At 53.1% G+C, this 25312-nt stretch overlaps 1 protein-coding gene across 2 annotated transcripts; it reads left to right on the forward strand.

Moving 5' to 3' along the window:
* Positions 1 to 201: 201 nt before the first annotated feature.
* Positions 202 to 24280, forward strand: SLC13A2 (solute carrier family 13 (sodium-dependent dicarboxylate transporter), member 2). Of its 2 annotated transcripts, none has more exons than XM_006768014.2 (12): positions 202 to 383; positions 16175 to 16303; positions 17040 to 17176; positions 17285 to 17490; positions 18013 to 18193; positions 18303 to 18422; positions 20159 to 20377; positions 20600 to 20688; positions 20959 to 21080; positions 22144 to 22305; positions 22909 to 23046; positions 23572 to 24280. In XM_006768014.2, the coding sequence occupies exons 1-12, from the start codon at positions 282 to 284 to the stop codon at positions 23728 to 23730; spliced, it is 1764 nt and encodes a 587-aa protein (XP_006768077.1). In that variant the 5' UTR covers positions 202 to 281; the 3' UTR covers positions 23731 to 24280. The 2 variants fall into 2 exon arrangements, with proteins under 2 accessions (XP_006768077.1, XP_015422207.1); XM_015566721.1 differs by lacking the exon at positions 202 to 383 and adding an exon at positions 6123 to 6217.
* The last annotated feature ends 1032 nt before the right edge of the window (positions 24281 to 25312 follow it).

Genomic DNA, 25312 nt, shown 5'->3' on the forward strand with positions numbered 1-25312 from the left:
CTGGGCCTCACTCCTTGAAAGAACTTGAAGCTTTTACTCCTTGATCTCACCCTCCTCCCTTTCCTTGCAAAGTCTTCCTGATCTTTATACCTCTTGCAAGTCCCTCCTCTTTACTCTCACCCCCGGACTCCAAAAACACTCTGACTGCCAGGGTGGGTCAATGGTTAACACTCCACGGGCTTTATATAAGCCTGCCCCAGCCGGCTACCTGCTCAGTCAGTCCTTCAGTTGCCTGGATTCCAGAGAGACGGTGGCTCCAGCAGCACTCCAGGGTCCACACCATGGCCACCTGCTGGCAGGGCCTGTGGGCCTATCGCTTCTACCTGTTTGTATACCTCCTGCCCATTATCCTGCTGCCTCTGCCCCTCCTCGTCCCCACCAAGGTAAGGACTTGGGGTTCTTGGGGGCAGGAGAGGGACTGTTTGGGCCAGGGCTGGGGATCCTTAAGACCAGCATAACCTACTGACGCTCCTAGCCTGGAAGTGAAGCTATAATCCCCTGGTCCTCCCGAGGGAATAGGGTTAAAAGGTCAAAGGGGGCTTTTGCTTGGCACCCAGCAGTATGGGCCCAAGGTGAATTGCTTAGGTGCATTTGGCATCTACTCCTTTGGGAGCCAGGAAGCCAGTTCAGTAAGAGAGATGCAAGTGGAAGCAGATGGGCTTGTCTGCCTACTATGTGCCCACACTGCCCTGGACTAAGCTTAGTGGCTAATGAGCAGGATTAGCTGCTGGAGGGGATGGAAAGGGAGTGGGGTGAAGCTGGCCTCAGGCAGTGTGTTCCATTAAGAACATAAACAGAGAGAGAAGGTACTCACCTGTGATCTAAGGGCTAAGTCTGCTGAGGAGGAGGGGTGGGGCCTTGCCAATGGGCATCATAGACACTCTGGGTGGAGGGGGAGGTGCCACTGCTCCCTGCCTCCCCCCACCCCAGATATTATGCACTGGGGGGCGGGGGCTCTTATAAGTAAAAGAACACAGAATTATAAACCTAAAATTAGCACAGTGCTTGGGGACAAGGGCCTGGAACTCAAGCGTCACAGTGAATCTTTCCCTCTGGCAGGTCACACAATTAAAAAGTGGCAGAGCTGGGGTGTGATCTAGTTCCAAAGCCTGTGTTATCTTCTCTCTACCCACTGCCTCCTGGAGGCCGAGACAACAGCCCCAGGACTGCCCACTGAGCCACTGGCTTCCTTTTTGTCACAGAAAGGGATGTTGAGGCAGGGATAGAACATCAATGATGAAAGGGAATCATTGATTGGCTGCCTTCTACACACCCCCTACCGGGGATCGAGCCTGCAACCCAGGCATGTGCCCTGACCAGGAATCGAACTGTGACTTCATGGTTCATCTGTGGATGCTCAACCACTGAGCCACGGCAGCTGGGCGAGGCAGGCTTTTTATTCTTGTTGTTCCAAAGGGGTGAGAGACTGGGGATAAAAGGGCATAACCCCTGGGACCATGATACTGACTAAGCGACAAGGCTTGGCTGACCTTCGAGATGACCTTGGTCTCAGGCCAAAGTCAGTGGCATCTCTGTACTGGGAATCTGTCAGATGGGTTTTCAGACAGGCTGGGCCACGTGTGCGAACCCCGGGAGAGAGGACAGACAGGCACTGGGATTCTCGCTTGACCCCCAGGAAAGCACAGCCCAGAAAGATTCGGTAGCTTGCCCAGGGTCACACAGGAAAGCCTGGGTCAGTACTAGAAGCCAGGCTTCCTGGTGGGAGTGCAACGAGGCAGGAGCCTCTGCCTTCCTTGGGCTGCACCCAGCCCTGCTGCTTCCCTGTCCTGACCAACTGTCCCAGTCCTATCTAGGGAGGCCAGCCCCTCAAGGACTTTGCTCATGTAATTACCCTCTCTCTCTCCTACCTTGAGTTCCCCTTCTCTGCCTGATCTCTCCCATTAGCATACACACGTGCTGTAATATCTCGCATCTGGAAAAACAAGCAAACCTCCGGCCGGCGTGGCTCAGTGGTTGAGCGTCGACCTATGTATGAATCAGAAGGCTGTGATTCGATTCCCAGTCAGGGCACATACCCGGGTTGTGGACTCGATCCCTAGTGTGGGGCCTGCAGGAGGTAGCCAATCAGTGCTTCTCTCTCATCATTGACGTTTCTATGTTCCCTCTCCCTTCCTCTCTGAAATCAATTGAAATATATATTTTGAAAAGAACAAAAAACAAGAAAATCCTCCTTGGGCCCCACATCCCCTCCACATATGCTTCCCTCCACATATGTCTTCCCTCTGACAGAGAAGGCCTCAGAGACTGTCTGCAGGGCACAGGTCTCCCCTCAGACAGCTCCAGTCTCCAAGACTACCCACCCAGAGAGCTCTTGTCAGGGCCCCATCAGCTTCCACGGCACCAAAGCCCTGTCCATGCTCGCCCTCCTCCACCCCCCAGCAGCAGTTGTCACAGCTGGGCACCCCTCTTTGCAACGCTCTCCTCTTTTGGCTTTGGTGACACCTTCTCCTGGTTCTCCTGGCTCCCCGTCCCTATTCTCATACCCTCCCCCAGGTGATCTCTTGCTTCCCCTGCTTTAAAAAGCGGCTCCATGCTGACGATTCCCCAACCTGTAACCCCAACCCTAACCTCGAAACTTGTGTTACCCAACTCTCACTAGACACTTGCACCTGAATCTTCTCTCTTAAGCAGCACATGCTTTACACGCCCAACACAAAGCGCTCGTGCCCCATCTTTCCCACTTGGCTCCTCCTGCCGTCTTACTCGTCAATATAGAGTCAAACATCTCCCTTGGAGCCATTCCTGGTTCCTCACTTTCTGTCCTCGCCACATGCACCAGCAGGTCCTGTGGACTCAAAAATACTTTGAATGCGATCACTTCCCACTGCCTTCTCTGTCGTTTGGGTCACCATCGTTTCTCACCTATCCTTATCCCTCCCTGACCATTCTTCACTCCACCGCCGGGTCTTTTCAAAACATAAGATCATCACTTACCCTGCTTACAACCCCTTACAGGCATCCCATCAAACTTAACATCCAAACCTCCTATGGCAGCCCCGAGTCCCTGGGCTCCACCCCTGCAGACCTCTTGGTCCCCATGCCCGATGCCCTACCTCCTGTCCACGCTGCGCCAGCCCCACCAGCTTTCTCTCTGCTCCTCAACTTGCTCATCTCCCTGCCTGGAATGTTCTTCTCCCAGGTGCCTCCTTCTCATTCCCTAGGTTTCAGCTTAAATCCGCCTCCTCAGGAAAGCCTTCTGGGACCACACCCAGTCACTCTTTAGTACAAAGTGCTGCGATTTTACTTACAGGACTTTCACTGTCTGAAATGATGCATTTGCTTACTTTTTATTTATTCTCTGACTTCCTATACTAGAATGCAGGCTTCACCAAGACAGGGACTTTGTCTTTTTCCACACAGAATCCCCAGTGCCTGGCACATAGTAGGTGCTCAACAAGTAACTGTCGAATGAATGAATGTAGACAAAGCGGGCCCTGTATTGAATTCATGCTGCATCCCTGCTCTCTGTGGTGAGGCCCAAGCTTACTTCCATGCCCCTGGCCTCTGGCATGGGAAGGAGTTCCACACTAGTCTCAGACTTGTGTCCATATAATAATAGTTGGTATCTAGTGAGGGTTTTTTTTGTATGCTAGTCATTGTGCCGTTTATTTCTCAAAGCACTAATCCTTTTATTTCTCAAAATAACCTCCGAGTTACTGTGAAGTTACTACTATTAGTTCCATTTTACAGACATGCAAATTTAGGCCCAGAGTAGTAACGTGATTTGCCTAAAGTCCCAGCTAGAAAAAGGCACAGCCTGGACTGGAACCTGATCTTGGGGTCTCTGAGACTATGAGGGTGATGGCCCTGCTGTGAGTCACATCCTGAGTCATCTACCCTCACGTCCATCCAGCTGTCAGCCAAACCTTCCTCTGTTGATCAGCCTGGATGCCTGTTGAGCTCCCGCTCTGTGCTGCAGGCTACCAGAAAGGAACACAGACCTTCTGCAGTTACTCTCAGTGTAGAGGAGCATGTGTTTACACAGAGGTACAGCCAGAGGCTGCAGGGGCTCAGAGGAGAGAGAACATCCTTCCAACTGAGACACGGGAGAATCAAGGCAGGTGACATTTGAACTGGGGCCTTGAAGGCTGAGTGAGATTCCAACAGTCAGGGGCATCTATAGAGGGAAGGCCAGGTGAAGGGACTGCAGCAACAAGGTGTAGGGGCTGGAACTAGTAGGTGTGTTAACGGAATAGCTACAGAATCCTTGAAATGCTCGCCACCAGTAGATGGGGGACCGTGGGGCCTGAGGCCTTCTCACTACTCTCCCAACCCTACAAGCAGAGTGAAGAAGCATCATCAGTCTGCCAGAAACCTTACATCCATCCATCCATCCATCCATTCATTCATTCATCCATCCATTCATTCATCCATCCATTCATTTACTTCCTAAGGAACACATACTGTGTGACAGGCACTGTTTAGGTTTGGGGGGTGGGGGCGGAGAGACACACAGAAAGCATATACTGTCCATGCTGTGAAAACCATGCAGCGGGCATTTGACTGTGGCTTCTGGAGGGACTGCTGTAGATGGGATGGTCCAGGAAGGCCTCCTGGGTGGTGATATTTCTCCTGGGTGGTGATATTTACATTAAGACCAGAATGGCAAGGAAAAGCCAGCCAAGCACTGCTCTGGGCAAAAAGCTGTCCAGGCCGAACACATGTGCCAAGGCCTGAGGCCAGGGCTGAACTTGGAAGGTGGAGGGATAAACAGGGCCACTGTGGCATGGGAGCCTCAGTGAGGAGAAGATGGCTTAAGTTCAGGTTAGAGAGGTGGGAAGAGGTCAGCTTATGGCAGCCTTCCAAGGCTAGGGGAAGGAAGTGAGAGTTTTACTCATGAAGGGTAAATATTTGCTCAGGGATCAATCAGCTAAATTCAAATAAAAAATACAAATGTGCCCTGACCGGTTTGGCTCAGTGGATAGAGCGTTGGCCTGCGGACTGAAGGGTCCCGGGTTCGATTCCGGTCAAGGGCATGTACCTTGGTCGCGGGCACATCCCCAGTTGGGGGCTGATTCTCTCTTGTCAATGTTTCTAACTCTCTATCCCTCTCCCTTCCTCTCTGTAAAAAATCAATAAAATATATTTTTAAAAAAATTCAAATGCCTCCCAGGACCCAAGAGGACCTAAGAACAGTCTCCCAGTGGCACAGTGTCTGCCAGGACAGAGCTTAGCTAAAATCTACATTATATTTATGGTGAGAACAATAGGTGGAATTCCTTAATCTGAATCACCTGTACTCCTAAGACCAGTATGTGTGCCCGCCCACATACACTTAGAAGCCTGTGATACTAAAATGCCCTTCCTGCAAGCTATTCCTGAACCCCAGAGATAGACTCAGGACTCAGGTGATTCACTGTGGTCATGAAGGCTGTACGAGGAATTTGGACCTCACTTGTGGGACCTGCCGCTATCTTTAGAAACTTCCTGGCTCTTGGTTGAGAAGGCAGAGTCCAGGGAACAAGGCAGGGATTTGGGAGCCAGGCAGCTGTGGGTCGAAATCCACTCGGTAGCATGTACAGCCGTGTGACCTTATCCAAGCCTCTCACCCCGAAGGGGCTAGTGTCAGGATCAAATGCGATAACCTGAATGCAGAGAGCATCTGGCACTTGGATGACTCCCTGTGCCCTTGGCCTCTTGTCTGAATGTCTCTAGCTGCCCCTGGAATATACAATTAGTCTCAGGCCCTGTGCAGATGCCTGACTTCTTTTCCATCAATGACTTCTTTTGTTCAAACGAGCCTCTGTGGGCCTCGGTGATTCCTATGAAACAGAAGGTGGGGTGTCTCTGGTCACTCCCACCAGAAGGGTGAGGTGTGGTCCCTAAATGTGACCCCGAGCAGCACTGGGACTCTGCACAGTCGAATCTTCTGGCTTCTGGGGTACATGGGAGTAGAATTAGAAGTCAGCTTCCAGGGCCAGGGGAATCCCTGGAATAGAGAGAAAAGGTTCCCCAACTTGAACTTTGTCCCCAGATTACCAAAAGGTGTGCAAGCTTTTTGGCACCTGCGAAGTGAAGGCCAGGAAGAATCTGCAACTGGTCAGTTTCCTGGATGTAATCCAGCAGGGAGGCGCAGGGCTGTCGTGAGGCTCATACGCACAGAAGAGGGTGGGAACGCTTCACTCGTCATCACTCCTGCCTGCTGTTTGGCTCTTTAGTGGACATAGGCAGGCCTGGCACCAGCTCAAACTGTGAGGTCGGGACTCTCCCCACTTCTGTTTTCTCTGACCCTCAGAAACCCATTGTTTCCCTTTGGCCTCTTAGAGCAGAAGATGATGCAACAAATTCATAAACATTAAGGTGCAGGGATAGACAAGGCAACCCGAATGAGATCAGGCAAAGAACAGGAAGGGAGTCAGCCGCCATCACTTGCTTTTGGCAGAGTCTCAAAGGCAGGCAGGAGCTGGGGACACTTTGGTATGGAAAAGGGGAAGGCCCCAGGTGTTCCCTGATTAGAGGCGTTGGCAGGGGAAAGCCGGGGCTGGGGTGGCTGTTAACTAGAAGCAGGGCACCCTATATAATTGGTTAGGGGAGCATATTTGGCTTTCGCTGGTTGGCCCTGAGTTGGAAGTCGGGGTAGAGAGTGGAGGGCAAAAATGAGGGAAGCTGGAGAAATCAAGATGGCAGCATAGGTAAACACCGGAAATTGCTGCCTCCCACAACAAATTCAAAAATACAACTAAAACACAAAACGGACATCATTCAGAACTACAGGAAGGCTGGCTGAATGGAAATTCTACAACTAGAAGGAAAGAGAAAAGCACACTGAGAGCCAGAGGAGCTGCGGAAGTAAAGTTTGCTCCACCTGTTGATTCCCTGAGACCCCGCCCTACCCAGGCTGCGGCAGAGGCCTCTGCATATGAATGCCCTGGCCCTTTGCAATCTGAAAATTACCTAACAAACTGCAGCTGGGCCAGACAGACCCAGAACTTCCAAGAGAAGGCCCAAGGCCCCACAGCAGCTTGCATTGCTTCACAGCTGGGCCTCATTTGGGCACCTCCAAATCCCAAACATGGAAGGGGAATCTGCATATCTCTTATTAGCTCCTGCTGGGTAGACTCAGGAAGAGGCTAAATTAGCACCTCCTTAGATCCAAGAGCCAGTGTACCCAGTGGTCAGAGTGGGACCATCCAGATTACAACTCCTCAGATCCATAAGGGACACAGTCAGGGGGCAGACTCAGTGAGCACCAAAGCCCCACTGAAGCAAGTCTTGCCCCCGAAGGGTGTCTCCAGCACAGAAGTTCTCCCACCATAGACACAGCTGATTCTCACAGCCAATTGGCCTGGAGGTCAATTCCTCCCAGTGATACCTACAACAATCAAGGTTTAACTACAACAAGACTGTGCACAAAGCCCACAAAGGGGTGCACCAAGAGTGTCCACCTCAGGTAAGTGGAGAGGCTGAGCCACTGGGCCCTATAGGACACCTAGTACAGAAAGCCACTCTATCAACACAGGGAAGCATAAAAAATGCAGAGACAAAGAAACAGGTCACAAATGACAGAAATGGAGGAAAGCAAACTACTGGATATAGAGTTCAAAACCACACTTATAAGGTTTTTCAAGAATTGTCTAGAAACTGCCAATAAATTTAGTGAGACCCTGGAGGATATGAAAAAAAGACCAACTAGAAATTAAGCATACATTGACTGAAATAAAGAATAATATACAGAGATCCAACAGCAGACAAGAGGATCGCAAGAATCAAGTCAAAGATTTGAAATACGAAGAAGCAAAAAATTCTCAACCAGAAAAGCAAAAAGAAAAAAGGAATCCAAAAATATGAAGATAGTGTAAGGAGCCTCTGGGACAGCTTCAAGTGCACCAACATCTGAATTATAGGGGTGCCAGAAGAAGAGAGAGAGCAAGATATTGAAAACCTACTTGAAGAAATAATGACAGAAAACTTCCCCTACCTGGTGAAAGAAATAGACTTACAAGTCCAGGAAGTGCAGAGAACCCCAAACAAAAGGAATCCAAAGAGGACCACACCAAGACACACCATAATTAAAATGCCAAGAGCAAAAGACAAAGAGAGAATCTTAAAAGCAGCAAGAGAAAGACTGTCAGTTACCTACAAGGGAGTACCCATACGACTGTCAGCTGATTTCTCAACAGAAACTCTGCAGGCCAGAAGGGAGTGGCAAGAAATATTCAAAGTGATGAATAGCAAGAACCTACAACCAAGATTACTTTATCCAGCAAAGCTATCATTCAGAATTGAAGGTCAGATAAAGGGCTTCACAGATAAGAAAAAACTAAAGGAGTTCATCACCACCAAACCAGTATTATATGAAATGCTGAAAGGTATCCTTTAAGAAGAGAAAGAAGAAAAAGGTAAAGATACAAACTATGAACAACAAATACACATCTATCAACAAGTAAATCTAAAAATCAAGTGAATAAATAATCTGATGAACAGAATAAACTGGTGATTATAATAGAATCAGGGGCATAGAACGGGAGTGAACTGACTATTCTTGGGGGGGAAAGGGGTATGGGGGATGCGGGAAGAGTGAAAAAAATCGTGCACCTATGGATGAGGACAGTGGGGAAAGGGGGAGGGCAGAGGATGGGGTGGAAACTGGGTGGAGGGAAGCTATGGGAGGAAAAAGAGGAACAACTGTAATAATCTGAACAATAAAGATTTAATTTAAAAAAAATGTAAAAAAAAAAAAACGCGGGAAGCTGGTGGTCATTGAGCCAGTCCTGACTGGGGCCAACTGCTATCGAGGCTGTGGTTCAGCTGCCTGGGCTGGTTCCTGCAGAGGTTGCAATTTTCTATGTGGACTGGCCATTGTTCCCTTTGTGTATCAGTCTCCCAGCAGTTTTAGGCATTTGGCATGGGCCTGTTATTCCTAGAAAGGGCACCACACCCCCCCAACCCACTCTGTACCTCCTCCCCCAAGTCTCTTCAGCCTGGCTTCTCTCCTTGTGGTCATGGTCATTCAGACGCCCAAGACAGGCCCCTGGGAATATCCTTCTCCCATTCCTCCTACCCGACTCATCAGCCACCACCCAAACCCTTTGTCTTCCACCTCCTAACATCTCTAGAGTCCATCCTCTTTCTCCATCTCCATTGCCATGACCTGCTCTGAGCCCCTGTCATCTCCCCACTGGGTCCCTAGCACTACCTCCTGTGGCCTCCCTGCCTCCAGCCTGTGTCTTCTGATCCATCTGCCACGCTTAGCAGGTGTGAACTCCTTATTTCCATGATTGATTGATGTAGTGATACGTGCACGTTGTGCTAAATTCAAAGCACACAAACAGTAAAGTGGAGAGGCCCCCTCCCACCTCTGCCCAGTGCCCTTCCTGAGGGCAGTCCCGGCGACCAGCATGGTGTCTGTGCTCCAGAGCAGGGACTCCGCACCCAAGGGGGCCTGTGGGCACAACTCAGCCTATTGGTGGACGTGGATGGCAAAAATGACATCTTGTTGTCCATACCTCTAAAGGAAAGGTAGCATTTGCTTCTGCTATGTATGTAGACAACACACCACAATAGTATAAGGACAGTTTTGACTTTGCCACCAGTAAAGTAGAAATCACACATATTTTTACATCACATTAGAGCTGTTGCCAGTACCTTGAAATATTGTTTATGTTCATCCTGACTTCACAATTGCTGTTAGCCAGTGCTGGTCTTATTAACTAGGAAAAAGTCGCATCTATCATGATCTTACCCACTCTTTCATATTTTAATCACTGTATTTCAAGGTAGTTGGTTTTCTTTATAATCCTATGTGTTTTATTTATTTTTTAAATTTGTTTTTTAGAGATAGGAAGGGTTAGGTGCCCCAACCAGGATCGAACCTACAACTTTTCGGTGCACAGAACAACACTCAAACCAAATGAGCCATGCTGGCCGGGGCAGTATGCATTTTATTTAATGCATTTAAAAACATGATTCTAAAATTATATATATATAATGGTAGCATCAGTTTAATCTTTTAATAGAAACACTACCCCCACCATGTCACTCCCTCTGCTTAAAACCCTTAGGGGCCTCCTTTTTTCCACCCCGTCTTCTTGATAAAGTCCTTGATCCCTCCCAGGGCAGGCAAGGATCTTCCCAGGCATTATGCCCTTCCGAGAATTCATCTTGATCTTTTATGCCTCATTCTGTTCCCTTGTTGCTTACTTCCTCACCCCAACACCTTTCCCTCACCCACTAAACTCCTATTCATCCCTCAGTACCCCTCAGTGTCTCCTCTCTGGAAGCCTTCCTCAGCCTAGAAGGAGGGAGGCTCAGGGAAGGGGCCCCTTCTCCTACGATCCCACTCATCCTTTGCAAGGATGCTTGGCAGGCTGCCACCCAATGCCTCGCCTCACTCCCTAGACCCAGAAGTGCTTGCTGCCAGCAGCATCCCTACTTGCCAGGGGCAGAGGGGCAGAGGGGCAGAGGGGCAGAGGGAGTGGCCCGCTCTGTGCTAGCCCATCCCCACCCCTGGGTTAACCTTCAATCACCAGGAGAAATAAGTTGTGACACCTCTGAGACTGTGGGCATATTTGCTGCTGCCCAACAGCCACAGGTCGCTCTGTCCCCGTAACGGGTAAAGGCCGCAATGCCCGCATATCCCACACCTGGCCCACACCTAGGGTCCAGAGTCTGCCCTGGATTCCCTGGCACCTTCATCTTCATGTGTACCTCTTGCATTCACCCCCTGATTTCCCAGAAGCCCAAGAACACTTTTCTGTCCCAGTGCCAACCCTGCCACCTGCTCACTGCCATCCACAGGCCTTTACTGCATATAGCTACCTATTTATATCCCTCATCCTTATAATAACCAGCAAAGTGGGTGTTTCTCTGATTTGTTGATAAGGAAACCTCATAAAAGAGATATTTGTGTGTACAGCTGGGAATGCTCAGTGTCGCTTATCAAAAAAAAAAAAAAAGCTGAGAGGAGTTAAGTAACCTGCCCAAGGACACACAGCAGTAAAGCTGGTTTTGGGTATGCAGGTTTTCTGAACTCTGACCTGTGTTTCCCTTTGCAAAAGAAGCAAGCCGCCAGCCCTCTGAGTAGACATTTCTTGATAGTAATCAAGAAATTCGTGAAACTAAATGTTCAGCGGGAAACCCTGAAGGGATACAAATGGCATTGAGGTTAGGGTGTGTATGTTGGGCGGGAGGGTTTCTTTCTCCTGGCTTTGCAGGGCAGCCCTATGGGCCAGCTCACACTCAGACTCCCCGAGGGCCAGGGCTAGACCTGACTCATGTCCGTACCTCTAGTGTCCAACACTCATTCATTCGGAGTGTCAACTCCAGCTGGATGCCAGACACCCTCCTGGGGGAGCAGAAGCAGACGTGGACCCTGCTCCCTGGAAAGTATGATCTGAGGACAAAGATTGATAGTAATCCAGAAATTCATGAAACTAAATGTTTCATTACAGACGGTGATGAGTGCTATGCAGAGGACGTACAGGGGCTTAGGGCGTAAAAATATGGTGACTATACCCCAGCCTGGAAGCCATAGAGGCTTCCCACAAAAGAAATATTTGAGATTTCAACATTGAGTAGATATCAGCTGGGCAAAGTGGGCGGGAAGCGCGGAAAGTATGTGCCCAGGCCCTGTGGCTACAGGGAGAGTGAAGCATTTGAGGAGCTGGGCGAGGGCCAGTGTGGCTGCAGCAGGAAGAACAAGGAGGAGAGGCACAGACTAGCCCTGAACTTCTCCTCAGGGCAGCAGGAAACCCTGAAGGGATGTGAGCTGCTTCGAGGTGAGTGTGTGCATGTTGGGTGGGAGGTTGACAGTGGATTAAACAGATTCGCGCCTCAAGATCACTCTGACCACAGCAGGAGGAGATGTCAAGGGCCAGAGGGGAGACTAGGGGGTGAACAGGAGGCTACTGCTGGGATCCCGGTGAGAGATGCTGAGGCTTGGACCAGGCTGGTGGCCCAGAGCTGGAGAGGAGCAAAGGGGAGCATCCGAGGCATTGATCCAGCAGGATTGGAGGCCTGGAGGGGGCTGGTGCTTATTGAATGAGTGTCTGATGAACAGGTTTGTATCCCCACGTTCTCACTTCTAAAGGTGTGGATAGTGACCTTGACATAGGACACACGTGGGACCCAGGGAAAAGGATCCCCAGGGCGCTCTCCTCGGTGGGCACCCAAGGGGCTGGCACCTGATCCAGCACACAAACAGCTCCCTGATCTCAAACCCAAGTGCTCCAAGGTTCAACCAGTAAACGTCCACAAGGCAGTGCTGGACTCCCTGAGTCTCAGTTTCCTCACTTCTCAATGAGTAACGGGAAACACTGCCTCCTGGCTGGTTTGGCTCAGTGGATAGAGCATCGGCCTCTGGACTGAAGGGTCCCAGGTTCTATTCTGGTCAAGGGCACATGCCCGGGTTGCAGGCTCAATCCCCAGTACAGAGTGTGCAGGAGGCAGCCGATCAATGATTCTCTCTCATCATTGATGTTTCTATCTCTCTCTCTCTCTCCCTCTCCCTTCCTCTCTGAAATCAATGAAAATATTTTTAAAAAAATGAAATTAGAGAAAATGTATCACTCTGACCCCCCGGGCTCTGCAGGATACTGTGACCTCCACTCCAGCTCGCCTCCACCTCACCTCTGCATTGCTGGGACTTGCAGAGACCCCTGTGCCCTCTGACATAGGGGTGGGCCTGGAAGTTTAGAGAACTTCCAAGGTGATTCAGGGAGGCCACAGGGGTTAGTACAAGGTAATTATTTTCTTTCTCTCTCCTCGGGGATTCTAACCCATTTTGAGCCATGACTGCCTTTGGTTGTCCGGAGACAACTGTGGGCCCTTCTCAGAAGATTGCTCTGAAATGCACAAAATAAAAATGCGCAGGATTACAAAGGAAAGCAATGCTTTTGAAATCCAGTTATCACAATATGAAAATAATTCATTGCAATTCAGAAATTTAGGTGCTTCTCCATGAATGCATGGAGTAAGATCTAGTGTTGGTGTCATAAGTACCATAATTTCAAAGTAGTGATGGATGTCAATGCCACTTTGAGATAACTGTGGCAATTGATTTGTGTGGGTATCTGTAGCTAACAGCCACAGTCAAATATCTGGGATGAAATCATTCACAGTTGTATGGTCTTGTTGCCTACGTTCACAACCTCAGTTAGATGTTAGCAGAAAAGTGAAATTGCTTTCTGATCGGACTTGATGGATTTTTGGAATTCCACGCCCCAGTGGAGAACCCCATGAACCAGGAGGGGCAGGTCAGCAAGTCCTGAGGCAACAGCTGGACAGACTCCCCAGGAAGGTGGGAGGGGGACCCGGAGACACAGCCCCCTGGCCCAGGAAGGCTCCTGGATGGAACTGTGAAACCAGTTTTGGGTTTTGGTCCAGAGATAGATAGACAGACAGGGAGAGGGACACAGAGACGGTGTAATAGGGTAAGGGAGCCATAGATTGGACACACCGGAGCTCACGGGGGCTGGTTTGACTATTAACAGCTCCCTTTGGAGCGCGGAAATGGGTTCTCGAAGTGAGGGAACTTGCCCAGAGCCAGGCAACAGGAAATGGCAGGCCCCACCGTACCTAGGGCCCGATGCACCCCAGTGGCCACAGCAAGCCTGAAGCTGGGGACACCCCTCAAATGCAAGGAATCAAGGGTAGAAGGTAAAAGCTGGGGCTCAAGAACCAGATGGCCTGGCTTCTCCACTTGCTTGTGTGACTTCGAGACATTGACTTAATAATGTATTTGTGCATTTGTTTGTTATCTGTGAAATGGGAACAATAGTCATTACCTCACAGAGCAACTAAATGCGATTAAAAAACATTCGGAAGCGCCCTAGCTGGTTTGGCTCAGTGGATAGAGCTGCGGCTTGTGGACTGAAGGGTCCCAGGTGGGTTCAATTCTGGTCAAGGGCATGTACCTCGGTTTCAGGCCTATCCCCGGCCCTGGTCAGACGTGTGCGGGAGGTAGCCAATTGATGTGTCTCTCTCACATCGATGCTTCTGTCTCTCCCTCTCCATAATATTAGTTTCTCTCTCTCTCTGTCTCTCCCTCTCCATAATATTAGTTTCTCTCTCTCTCTATCTCTCCCTCTCCAAAATATTAGTTTCTTTCTCTCCCTCTAAAAAAATCAAAGGATTAACAACAACACATGTGAAACACAGCACAGCGCTTGACACAAAGCAGTCCTCCGCGTTCTTCCGCTGTTGTGATTAGCAGAGCTTTCTTCTGATTCGGCAGTGATGGTCCGCCCCAGCCCCCTTCCTTGGGGTCGCCAGGGACCAGAGGGGCTGGCCTGCCCCTAGCCCCAGGGGAAGATGAGTAACTGGCCAGGACAATCTTTGCAGATGAAAAAATGGTCGAGAAAACTGCAGCTTCAACAGAATCAGCCTCCTGCTGGGAGAGGAGTGGTTCTCTGGGGGAGGAGTGGGTCTCTGGGGGAGCAGTGGGTCTCTGGGGGAGGAGTGGTCTCTGGGGGAGCAGTGGGCTCTGGGAGAGGAGTGGGTCTCTGGGGGAGGAGTGGGTCTCGGGTCAAGGGTCAAGGTGGCCCCACCCCTGGAGCCCAGGAGGCCTTGTCTGGGGTAAGGAGAGGTGGTGGCAATTTATTGGAAAGAAACTGAACCTGGCATCAGACAGACGTGGCTCTCCAGCAGGGCCGAGTGCGGTACCTCTCCGGGAGCGCCAATTATGTAGACAATGGGAGAACTCTTGGAGCTACACGGTCCGGACACCTGGCCTGGGTCCCGTGCTGCCTCTGCCACTCCCTGGCTCTGCGGCCCTGAGCAAGCCACTTACCCTCTCAAGCTCATCTCTGACGGGGACCACCACACCCACCCTAACGGTTGTTTGAGTTTATGCAACAACATAAAACAACCAGCTCCTAAAAACTGCTCCATAGATAGCAGCTTCTTCTTCCCCCGGCGCCCACCCCACGCCCAAGCTTCAGGGTACTAGGGCATGAGGTACAAAGGGGTGAGCGCAGCCTGTAGCAGGTGGAGAAAACATGAGGGCAGGGCCATTGAGACAGGAAAGAGAGGAGAGGCCACCGAGCCCCAGCATACATTCCCTTCCCTTTGGCAAACAAAGAATTGGCAGGTGCCCCTGAGGAGGCTGGGAGGTGGGCACCGTTCTCTGCACCCCGCTTCCGCAGGCTTCCTTCTGGCTAATGATTCCCCCGCCGTCCCTGCCAGCCCTGCTAAGAGGCTCTGTCCATGAGTGTGTGTGAGTGTGTGTGTGTGTGTGTGTGTGTGCATGTATGAGTGTGTTTCAGTGTGTGTGAGTGTGTCAGTGTGCATGAAAAGTAACTGTTAATGAGTGTGAGACTTCCTTTGGGGGTAATAAATGAGGCCCGGCCTCTCTAGACTTGGAGGCCTTGTCACGGAAAGGAGAGCCCCTGGCACCCAAAGAGTCACTCCTATGACTCAGGGTTTGCCCCACAATTCCCTGCACAAAGCAGGGGTAGGAGGACCTCTCCCATGTTCTATAAAACGTGAATGGCACCTCCTAGAGCTGTGCAGTGCAGTGATCATGCCAGGATTGCTAGGACGGAGACACTCAGCCGTTCCCCAAACTCTCCAATGATTCGTTTATTCAGAATAGATTTGCTCACCCTAGCCAGTTTGGCTCAGTGGATAGAGCATCACTCTGCAGACCAAAGGGCCCTGGGTTCGATTCTGGTCAAATGCATGTACCTTGATTGCAGGCTCCTCCCTGGCCGGGGGCCCAGGTCAGGGCTTGTGCAGGAAGCAACCAATCGATGTGTTTCTCTCACATGGATGTTTCTCTCTGTCTTTCCCTCTCCTCTCCCACTCTCCCTAAAAATCTCCTTGGGTGAGGATTAACCAAAAAAACAAACAGAAACAAGAATAGATTTGCTCTGAAGTCTGCTGGGTCTTGAGCTCCAAGGATCCGAATGCAATGGGAACAAATGCTAATTAAATCATCATACAAACAAATACGTTCTGCCAGGCTCTGATAAAGCCTGGGTACCACTGTCCAGGCGCCAGGCTGGCAGCCCCCATCTCATCTAGGGATCCTCCCCTGAGCCTCCACAGTCCCCGGGGCTGGGTGGGGCCTCTCCAGCCCCTCCCCAAGGTCCAAGTGATGAGTGCCTTGCTTTGGTTTCTATTTCCATTTTGAAATGGGACTTTGGGCTCAAAAATCAGAGACTGTGGGTTTCACGGGCTCTCTCTACACCCTTACAAGTGGCCTGTCTTACAGGAAGCCTACTGTGCCTACGCCATCATCATCATGGCGCTCTTCTGGTGTTTCGAGGCCCTGCCCCTGGCTGTCACTGCCCTCTTCCCCCTTATCCTATTCCCCATGATGGGCATAATGGATGCCGCTGAGGTAAGCCTCCCCCGTCCACAGGAAGAAGGGTTCCCGGGGAGGGAGGGGTGTACTCTAGGATGCCCCTGACCCAGGAGGCCTCACCATAGGCAGGGCCCACAGCAGAGGCACCCCCGTCTCTGCTCTGCAGGTCAGAGAGCACTGAGGGAAGAGTCAGCTAGCAGGCAAGGGGGAGGACATTCTAGAAGTGCCAAGTGTGGGGCTGGTGTTGAGAGTGAATTCAAAGGGGGAGTGATGAGGCTTAAGCCAGGGAGGTGGAAAGGCCTGGTGACAGAGGGGCCTTGGAGTCCAGCTGAAGAGCTTGATTCCTCTTGTTCAGTGGCCCTTAAACTGGAGGCCTGGTGAAAACATAGGGCCCACCCCAGAGTTTCTGATTCAGTAGATCTGGGGCAGGGCCTAAGCATTTCATTTCCAGCAAGTTCCAAGAGCCACTGCCCTAGTTTCTAGAAGCGACGCTACATTATCATCTCCCGGGCCATGGCTGTAAACACGAGTGGGATCAGGCTGGATCATCTGCCTCCCAGTCCCTCCCGAGGGGAGGATGAAGGAGTTTGGCAGGAAGAGAGGAGCCTGGTTAATATTAAATAACTCGGAATCCAAAGACCATTTCCATTTGGTTCCAAGAGCCCAGGAACCAACTTCTGTTTGTGGGGATGTCAGTGACTGCACCCCGGGAGCCCAGGGGCACGGGAGCCCCCGGGGGTCTTCCTGCCTCTCAGCGGCCCCTGCCTCCCAGGTCTGCATCGAGTACTTTAACGACACCAACATCCTGTTCATCGGGGGGCTGCTGGTGGCCATCGCCGTGGAGCATTGGAATCTGCACAAGCGCATCGCCCTCCGCGTGCTCCTCATCATCGGGGTGCGGCCCGCTCTGTGAGTTCCCACAAACCAGGGCAGGAGACACCAAGGCCAGTGGCCTTCTGGGCACCCAATCCCGGCTGGGGCCCTGGAGCATGAGTGTGTCTGTCTGTCCGTTCCTAGGCTGATGCTGGGCTTCATGATGGTCACAGCCTTCCTGTCCATGTGGATCAGCAACACGGCCACCACGGCCATGATGGTGCCCATCGCACACGCGGTCCTGGAGCAGCTGCACAAGGCACCCGAGGACAAGGACGTGGAGAAGGGCAGTGACAACCAAACCTTCGAACTTCAGGAAACAAGCCCCCAGAAGGAAGCGACCACACTTGGTGAGCATGATGAGGCTGCACCTTGCTCCAACCCGTCCACTCTTGCGGGGCGGCTTTTGCTGTGCAGAAGCTTTTAATTTTGATGTAGTCCCATTTGTTCATTTTCTCTTTAGTTTCAAGTGACCTAGGAGCTGAGATGCCAGGTCACCCAGGCAAGCAGAGAGCTAGAGTCTGGGTGGGCCACAAGGGGTTCAGGGTCCATTCTCCTGTGTGGTTTTGATGATCCTGTGCCCTTTTCTATGCCTCAGTTTCCCTCTCTGTCTGTTAGTATCTCCAGTGCCTAGCACAGGTCTAGGAACCCAGTTGAGAGAGGTTGGGCCAGATGGTGTCTGAGGTCATCCTAACCGGAGACTCCAGGGGTGCTGAGCCCTTGCAGGCCTAGAGGCGGCCTCTGCTCCCAGGGATGGGGGCTGCTCACTGGCAAGGCACCCTGCCTGCACCCCAGGGACCAGGGCGCTCCAGCCATGATCTCCGGAGCTGCCCTGCACCCCCTCTCCAACCTGAGCTCTCCCTTGTTCCCAGATAACGGGCAGGTCCACCCTGTCCCACATGGTTCTTTGGAGCCAAAGGCACAGAGGACCCAGGAACAGCTCCGCTTTTCCCAGGGCATGAGCCTGTGCGTGTGCTACTCGGCCAGCATCGGGGGCATCGCCACACTGACTGGCACCACACCCAACCTGGTGCTGCAAGCCCAGGTCAACATGTGAGTGACTGACAGATGGGGCGTCTGCACTCTCCCTGGGGGGGAGGCGGGGGGTGGGGCCTGGTGGTCGCCAGGCAATGTCACTCAGCAACCTGCCTTCCCGCTTCAGTATCTCCAAAAATGCCAATGTGGTGAATTTTGCCTCCTGGTTCGGTTTTGCCTTCCCTGCCATGATCATCTTGCTGCTGCTTGCCTGGGTGTGGCTTCAGTTCCTCTTCCTGGGATTCAAGTAAGTGGCAGGATGGGTGAGAGAGCCCCAAGCCCCTGCCCTTATCCCCTGGGTACCCAGATCGCCATTGTGGAAATGGCAAAATCACCATCCCAGTGAAAAGGCCTCTCCCTCCCAACCCCCCTCCCCCGTGTGAGGTAATTACTGGACCAAGAGTATTATTATCATTTAGCAGATGAGCAAACTGAGGCTTGAGGTAAGAGGTGCACAAGTAGGTTTGTCAGTGCTGGGACAGAAAACCAGGTCCGATGCCCAGGCCAGGTCCCATTCCACAACAACACTCCACAGTCCTTTGGTAAGTGCTTGAGGAGAACGCACTGCGAATGTGTTGCACCCCAACTGGATTCCTAGCCCTGTGCTCGGCACTGGAGATACTAACAGACATAAGGCACAGTCCCTGTCCTTGGAGCTCCCCCTTTGATGGGTGTTGGTATGGGGGGGCCGTGACAGAGGGAAGCCCAGGTGTAGTGGGGGCACAGCCCAGGTGAGTGGGGGTTCCAGAGGCTCCCGGAGGAGATGATGCCAGAACTGAATCTTGTAAAACTAGAAGTCAGCCAGGCAGAGAATGGGGTAAAGGCATCCCAGGCACCTTGTCCCAAAGCACAGAGGCGAGAAAGAACATGAAACGTTTGGGAGAACTCTAGTTCCCTGTGGTTGAAACCTAAAGAACAAAAAAGGAATATCTGGAGATGAAGTTAGAGAATAAGCGAGGGGAGAATTTTGGATGACTTTGTGTGCCGTATAGTTAGGACCTTGCCCTTGAGGCCGAGTAGTACACAGGTTTTATTCTTACTAACAACCCTCCGTTACTTGTAGTCATTAGAGTTCTGAGTTGAAAACCACGTGCGACCTTGCTAGGGCTCAGTAGGAAGAGTCTGTGATTGATTAGTTATGTCTGCCATGAGTACAGGATAAGAGGGGTGATATGAGTGGTACTGTGGGATGAGTTATTTGCCCTTCCTGCCCAGGCAGTGGGGAGCCACTGGAAGTTTTTAAGCCTGGTTGCTATACTTTGGAAAAATCACGTGGGCGTGTGTGAGGAGGATGGATTGAGGTTGAGGGCTGGTACAGACAAGATGGTAGTCGAAGAGACCAGGACAGTGCCAGGCACCAGGAGGGATTCAAAGATGTGCGAAGCATGGTCCTTGCCCTTGAAGAAGTCACCATCTAACAGGGGAGTTGGGATTTGCCCAAGTGAAAAGTGAACATGAGGTAAGTAAGCGGCCTACAGAATTGGGCTAAAGCCCTTTGTGGGTCTGGGGACGAGCAGGGTGGGGCTCAGGCTGGCAGAGGATGCCCAGAAACTGGTCGGAGAGGGAGGGGAGGATTTCCTGAAAAGCTGCTGGAGGAGGGGCGCAGTGAATCAGAGCCAGAAGGAGGCATGGTGTCCTCCTCACTCTGGGCAAGGGAGGGCGTGGTGGCTCAAGAGACGCCTTGGATAGATCGGGGGTCAGTGGGGCAAATGGAACAGGGCCAAGCATGGGGGCCCCCTACCCAACCTGTCTCTTCCTCAGGACCCCCTCCCCCCAAGTTTTCTGCTCTTCTTCCAGAAACGGTTGAGGGCCGAGTGCGTGTTTCAGGTTATATGCCGAGTGCATATAAACGGTTTCTTCTTCCAGAAAAAACACCTCTGAGGTGGCCTCTGCAGCCTCAGCCTTTCCATCACTCAGAGGCCCCTGTTCCCTGGCCGGCCTGGTGCTAGGCCGTCAGGAGCTGCCCTGCCCCTCTCCCTGCAGCTTCCGGAAGAACTTCGGCATGGGCGATGAGGCACGAGGTCAACAGAAGGCAGCCGTCCGCGTCATCCAAACAGAGCACAGGCGGCTGGGCCCCATGACCTTCGCCGAAATGGCTGTCACCTTTCTCTTTGTCCTCCTGGTCATCCTCTGGTTCACCCGGGAGCCAGGCTTCTTCCCTGGTTGGGGCACCCTGGCTTTTTCCAATAGCCAGGGAGAAAGGTGAGCATTCCGGGGGGAGGGGGATACTGCAGGGGATCCCCTAGCTCAAGGAGGAGGGGAGGAGCAGGGCCCCAAGAGCAGAACAGAAGGTAACACTGGGGGGTGGCGGAGGGGACACTTGCCAGAAGGGGTTGGCCCGTTGGTGGGTGGGACTCCCCTCTACCACCTCCTCCACCCTGCATCCCTGAGCCGCTAAGCCTGCCCTCCCTGCCCACCCTGTAGCATTGTGTCGGATGGAACCGTGGCCATCTTCATGGGCATAATAATGTTCATCGTGCCTTCCAAGATCCCAGGGCTGACTCAGAATCCAGGTAAGCACCTGGGCCGGGGCAGGGAAGGGCCTCCGGGCAGCCACAAGTGCCTCTTAGACCATATTTGGCAGGATTAGGCAAAGCCCTGAGAGGTTGGTGTGACTTACCAAGGACACGGGGAGTCAGGGACAAAGTTGGGATATTGCAAAACTGGGGTCCTCCTCCCGCACGCATGAAGCTCTGATAGGAACCCATACAGGAGGCCTCAAGTGGAAGAGAGGGAAGGCCTGTTGATTCTCGCTAACCCATCCTCTTCTGCCTGGGGAGTAGAAAAACCCGGGAAGCTGAAGGCCCCGCCTGCCCTCCTCAACTGGAAGACGGTGAATGAGAAAATGCCCTGGAATATCGTTTTCCTGCTGGGTGGTGGCTTTGCCCTGGCCAAGGGCAGTGCGGTGAGAAACCCCTGCCCTTTCCCCAGCCTGTTCCAGGGATTGATCCCTGCTTCGGCGCCCCCTGGTGGCCACGTCGTTAGCGTGTCATCTGAGAGGCGGAAGAAACAAGCCCGAGATCTTTCCCCAGTTGGGTTCTCAAAGCCAAAGGGGAGGCAGATTTCTCTGGTGGGCACGGACTGTTCTCCACGACACCCCCCCCACCCCACCCCACACACACACTCCACCCCCTCACCCCTTCCAGACAGAGAATATACTGTAATGTCTTTAGCACCTGAGCGTAGTGGCTTCGGGTTGACAGGGTTAGCGGGCTATAGCCACCAGGGGGCGCTGTAATCACACCCAGCCAGGCTCTGGAGAGGAGGGCATCATTCTCAGAACCTCCATCCAAGAGGGAAATCCCTGAACCTGCACACCTGGGCCTCAGTGTTCCCACTAAGCTCATTCAATGCAAAGACAGGAGGCAGCTTCCCTGGGTCAGGGACTGGTGCTGGGGACTCCTAAGTCCAAGGTTAGTTCACCCATCAAGCGTTCACCAACTGTGCCAAGCTCTGTGCTGGGTGTTGGGTGCTGGGTAGGCAGCACTGGCTCACAATCTAGCATTACAGTGGGCAGGACAAGACCTTGGAGCTCTTCTGACCCTGGGGACAGTCCCCACGCGCCTGTCAGCCTCCTCCCAGCCTCTGGCCCTTCCCCACTCTCCCTCCTCGAGCTGCTGTGTGAGCCCTGGGCTAGAGAGGGCAGAGAGAGGGCGAAGGTTGGCCAGAGACCTCCTGAGAGAGGTCGGGAGAAGCCTGGACTCCCACCAAGCCCCAGGTTTCCCAAGAAGGCCCTTTGGTCCCCTTTCTTAGCTCCTCATCTGACCCTTCTCCCCACACCCAACTGTTCTTCAAGAGCAGGAGAGGGGGCCCCTTGGTTCTGTCTGGTTCTTCCCTCCCAAGCTGCTCTTGATTTTGAAGAACCTAGAGAGGTGTGGACAGGAAGATGGCCCTCCCAGAGCCTCAGCAGGGGACTCCGGGACCCCAGGCAGCCCCGCCTCTCACACACCAGCCTCTTCTGCCCACAGGAGTCCGGCCTGTCTGCGTGGCTGGGGGACAAGCTGACACCACTGCAGAGCGTGCCGCCTCCTGCCATCGTCTGTATCCTCTGCCTCCTGGTTGCTATCTTCACGGAGTGCACCAGCAACGTGGCCACCACCACACTCTTCCTGCCCATCCTGGCCTCCATGGTGAGTTGGCCCAGCAGACACGCCTCCTCCAGGCATCCCTCCTGTCCACCCCGGCTCAGGGGCCCCACCCGTAGGTCACAGTGACCTGTCTGCCCCTCCTCTCATTGCCGGGAGAGGACCATGCTTCCCGGGGCTCTCCAGCTACCTTGGGCCCCAAAGGCCCCAGGCCCCTGACTCATCCCATCCCAGGTGACGTTACTCCTTGAGTATCTTGATGGGCTCACTGGTGGCCTCCCCCACCTCCACACCCTAGCCCCTGTTCTGGTCATTCCTGAGGTGATGGGATAAAATTGCTCCCCGGAGCGTCCCCAGCCCCTTCCCACAGCCTTTGATGACACCTGGGGCCCCTTTGAGATCCGTTTTATGGGCCCCTCCCCTCACCACACCCCACAGGGCAGGGCCACACAGTCATTCCCTCCAGAAAGGTCAAGGGGCCCTTCCCAGGTCACCCAGTACCTTCGGGCAGAAGTGGTGGGTTCATGCCCAGCGTATGTGTTGTGGGGGGGTTGTCCCTCAAAGGGGGGAAGCAGGAGTATTGGGAGCCACACCTTTCCCTCTGGGATGGGTACTGCCATCAACTCTGCCCACTGTCTCCCCTTCCAGGCTAAGGCCATCTGCCTCAACCCTCTCTATGTCATGCTCCCCTGCACTCTGGCCGCCTCCCTGGCCTTCATGCTGCCTGTGGCCACCCCGCCCAATGCCATCGCCTTCTCCTTTGGAGGAATCAAAGTGTCTGATATGGTGAGTGGCAGGGCCCCGATGTCTCAGCACCCCTTTCTGCGCCGTCTTCCCATCTCGGGGGACTACAAAGTAGCAAGAAGCCCCTGAGACTCTCAGCTGAGCATGGACCTTGTCTGGGGTGGGGGGCGCAGGGAGGTTGGGATATGACCCCCAGTTTGAGCATCTTTAGGCCCTGCCAGGCCCAAGCCATGTGAGAGGATGAGAAAGGGGTGAGGAATTTAGGGAAGATTCCAAGGTGCCAAAGCAGCCACTCGCGGGGAGATGGACTCAGAGGGAACCAGGCCCGAGATTAGGGGAGCTCTTGGAGGAGCTTCCCTTTCCCCTCTTAGCCCGGGAGTAAAGCCAGAGGCCAGGGCACTGCCTGGAGCTGCAGGTTAGATGCAAGGGAGGACTTCCCAAGGGAGGACTTCCCAAGGGCGAGTTTTGCTAGTGACAGCTTCTGGGCACCTGTGGACACCGAAGGGGTGGGTGCTGGCCCAGCTCAGCAGCTGCTCTGCTCACTCACACTGATTCTCTGCAAACCAGGTCCGGGCGGGATTCCTGCTCAACATCCTGGGCGTGTTGGTCATCATGCTGGCCATCAACACCTGGAGCATCCCCATCTTCGACCTGAACACCTTCCCCTCCTGGGCCTTAACCAACGCGACCCACTGCCTGGCGAACGCCACCGCACCTGGCCCCTAGACCGGGGTACGGTCTGGCCAAGACCAGGAAGACCCAAGCCATTCCTACTCCTCTGAGTCGGAGGAGACACCCAGGCTCCACGCCGGACAATGAGAGAAGGGCACATGTGTGCCTTGCCCGTGTGTATCTGAGGAGCGTGTGTGTGCACTCAGTCCTGTGTCTGAAGAAAATGTGTAGATAGGATGTACGTGTCTGTGTGAGGAGGGTGTGTCACGTGAGGATGTCCGGGGGGCGGGGGGCGGGGAGGTTGTGTGTGTGTGCATATGATCTTAGGTGTGTGTGCTTAATAGTGCATGTATGTGAGTTCACAGATAATGTCACGTGCCCTTTCTAGCACCCCAGGTCTTGGTCTCCCCAGCTTGGTGGGTGACCAGACCCTTTCACACTGTATTTATTGAAACTCAAGGTTGGGGTGGTCTGGGCAGCCGGGCCTGCCAGCAGTTGCCATGGCAACCGCCTCTGGGACCAGCCTGGCAGACTGAGCTCTCCACAGCCTCTCCGGTTAGGGGGAAGGGCTCGAATACTAGGTACATTAAAGTCTTTTTCAGTAGAGTCTGGGATGGGTTTTCATGGCGCTTTCCAGGGCTGGTCCATCACATGGTTCAGGCCCTAGGTTGGGGATTATGGTCGGAAGGGACCTGACTTTGTCCCGTATGGCAGCCCCCCGGCCACCCTTCCCACCCAGGAGAGAAGATAATGCCCGGGGACCCCTGCCAAGGCCAGTCGAGTGGGCGCAGCCACCCAGGGAAGCAGCAGTGACATCACCCGGCCGGGCTAATTGGGAGCTGCCAGTCGCTGCGTGTCTTTGGGAAAACCGGCCTCCGGTTCCCAGAGCACTCCCTGGGTATTTACATAAAACCCTCTGCCCCTGCCAATTCCTCACCGACCCTTCCTCCAGCCGGAAAAACCAGTCCCACCAGACCAGGGGAGGCAGGCTGACCCATGCTAAGGGCCCGCAAAGCCAGACCCTTGCGGGCAATGGCAGCAAGAAGGATGCCGGCGAGACCCACAGCAGCAGGTTTGAAACTGGCCCGGCCTTCAGAGTTCAGGACCCGACAGCACCCTGGGTCACTCTGCCGCCAGTTCCCCTCCATCCCTCCTCGGCCTCCCGCCGCCATGAGCTCTGAGTTTTGTCTCTCTGGCAAGGTGAGGTGAGGATGGCTGGAAGTTCATCTTTGTATCAGTCTTAAGTCTCTCCTCATGGACAGTGGCATATGAGCCTTGAGTTCATAGATGGAAGTTTCTAAGGATCTCATCCAGTTCCCTCCTGCTGCAGTGGGAGAAAAAACACAATAAAGGTATTTATCATCACTCTCATGCCCAATAAAAGGAGACGGGTGCTTGGCGAAGAGAGAATTCCAGAAAGGATTTCAGCCTGGATCCCCCCTGGTCTGGGCCTTCATTCAATACTCCTAGAGCTGAGGGTTCGAGGGTGGCGGGCGGGCGCCAATGGGAGGGGCTGCACCGTGAGGAGAACATGGCTGTCCCCAGGGGACAGGGGATTCTGACAGGACATGCCAGGCATCCTGCAGAGAGAGGAGTGTCAGGCGGTGGCCCCACCCCCACCCCAGCCCCCCAGGCT

Source organism: Myotis davidii, unplaced genomic scaffold (assembly GCF_000327345.1).
Source record: "Myotis davidii unplaced genomic scaffold, ASM32734v1 scaffold363, whole genome shotgun sequence".
Lineage (NCBI taxonomy): Eukaryota > Metazoa > Chordata > Mammalia > Chiroptera > Vespertilionidae > Myotis > Myotis davidii.

What these genes read in the sequence shown, in the direction of transcription:
- SLC13A2 (XM_006768014.2), top strand. Translation starts at nt 282, where the DNA reads ATGGCCACCTGCTGGCAGGGCCTGTGGGCCTATCGCTTCTACCTGTTT. An exon ending in GCATAATGGATGCCGCTGAG is followed by an intron (nt 16,304 to 17,039) that starts GTAAGCCTCCCC and finishes CCTGCCTCCCAG; the next exon opens with GTCTGCATCGAGTACTTTAA. An exon ending in CTGCAAGCCCAGGTCAACAT is followed by an intron (nt 18,194 to 18,302) that starts GTGAGTGACTGA and finishes TTCCCGCTTCAG; the next exon opens with TATCTCCAAAAATGCCAATG.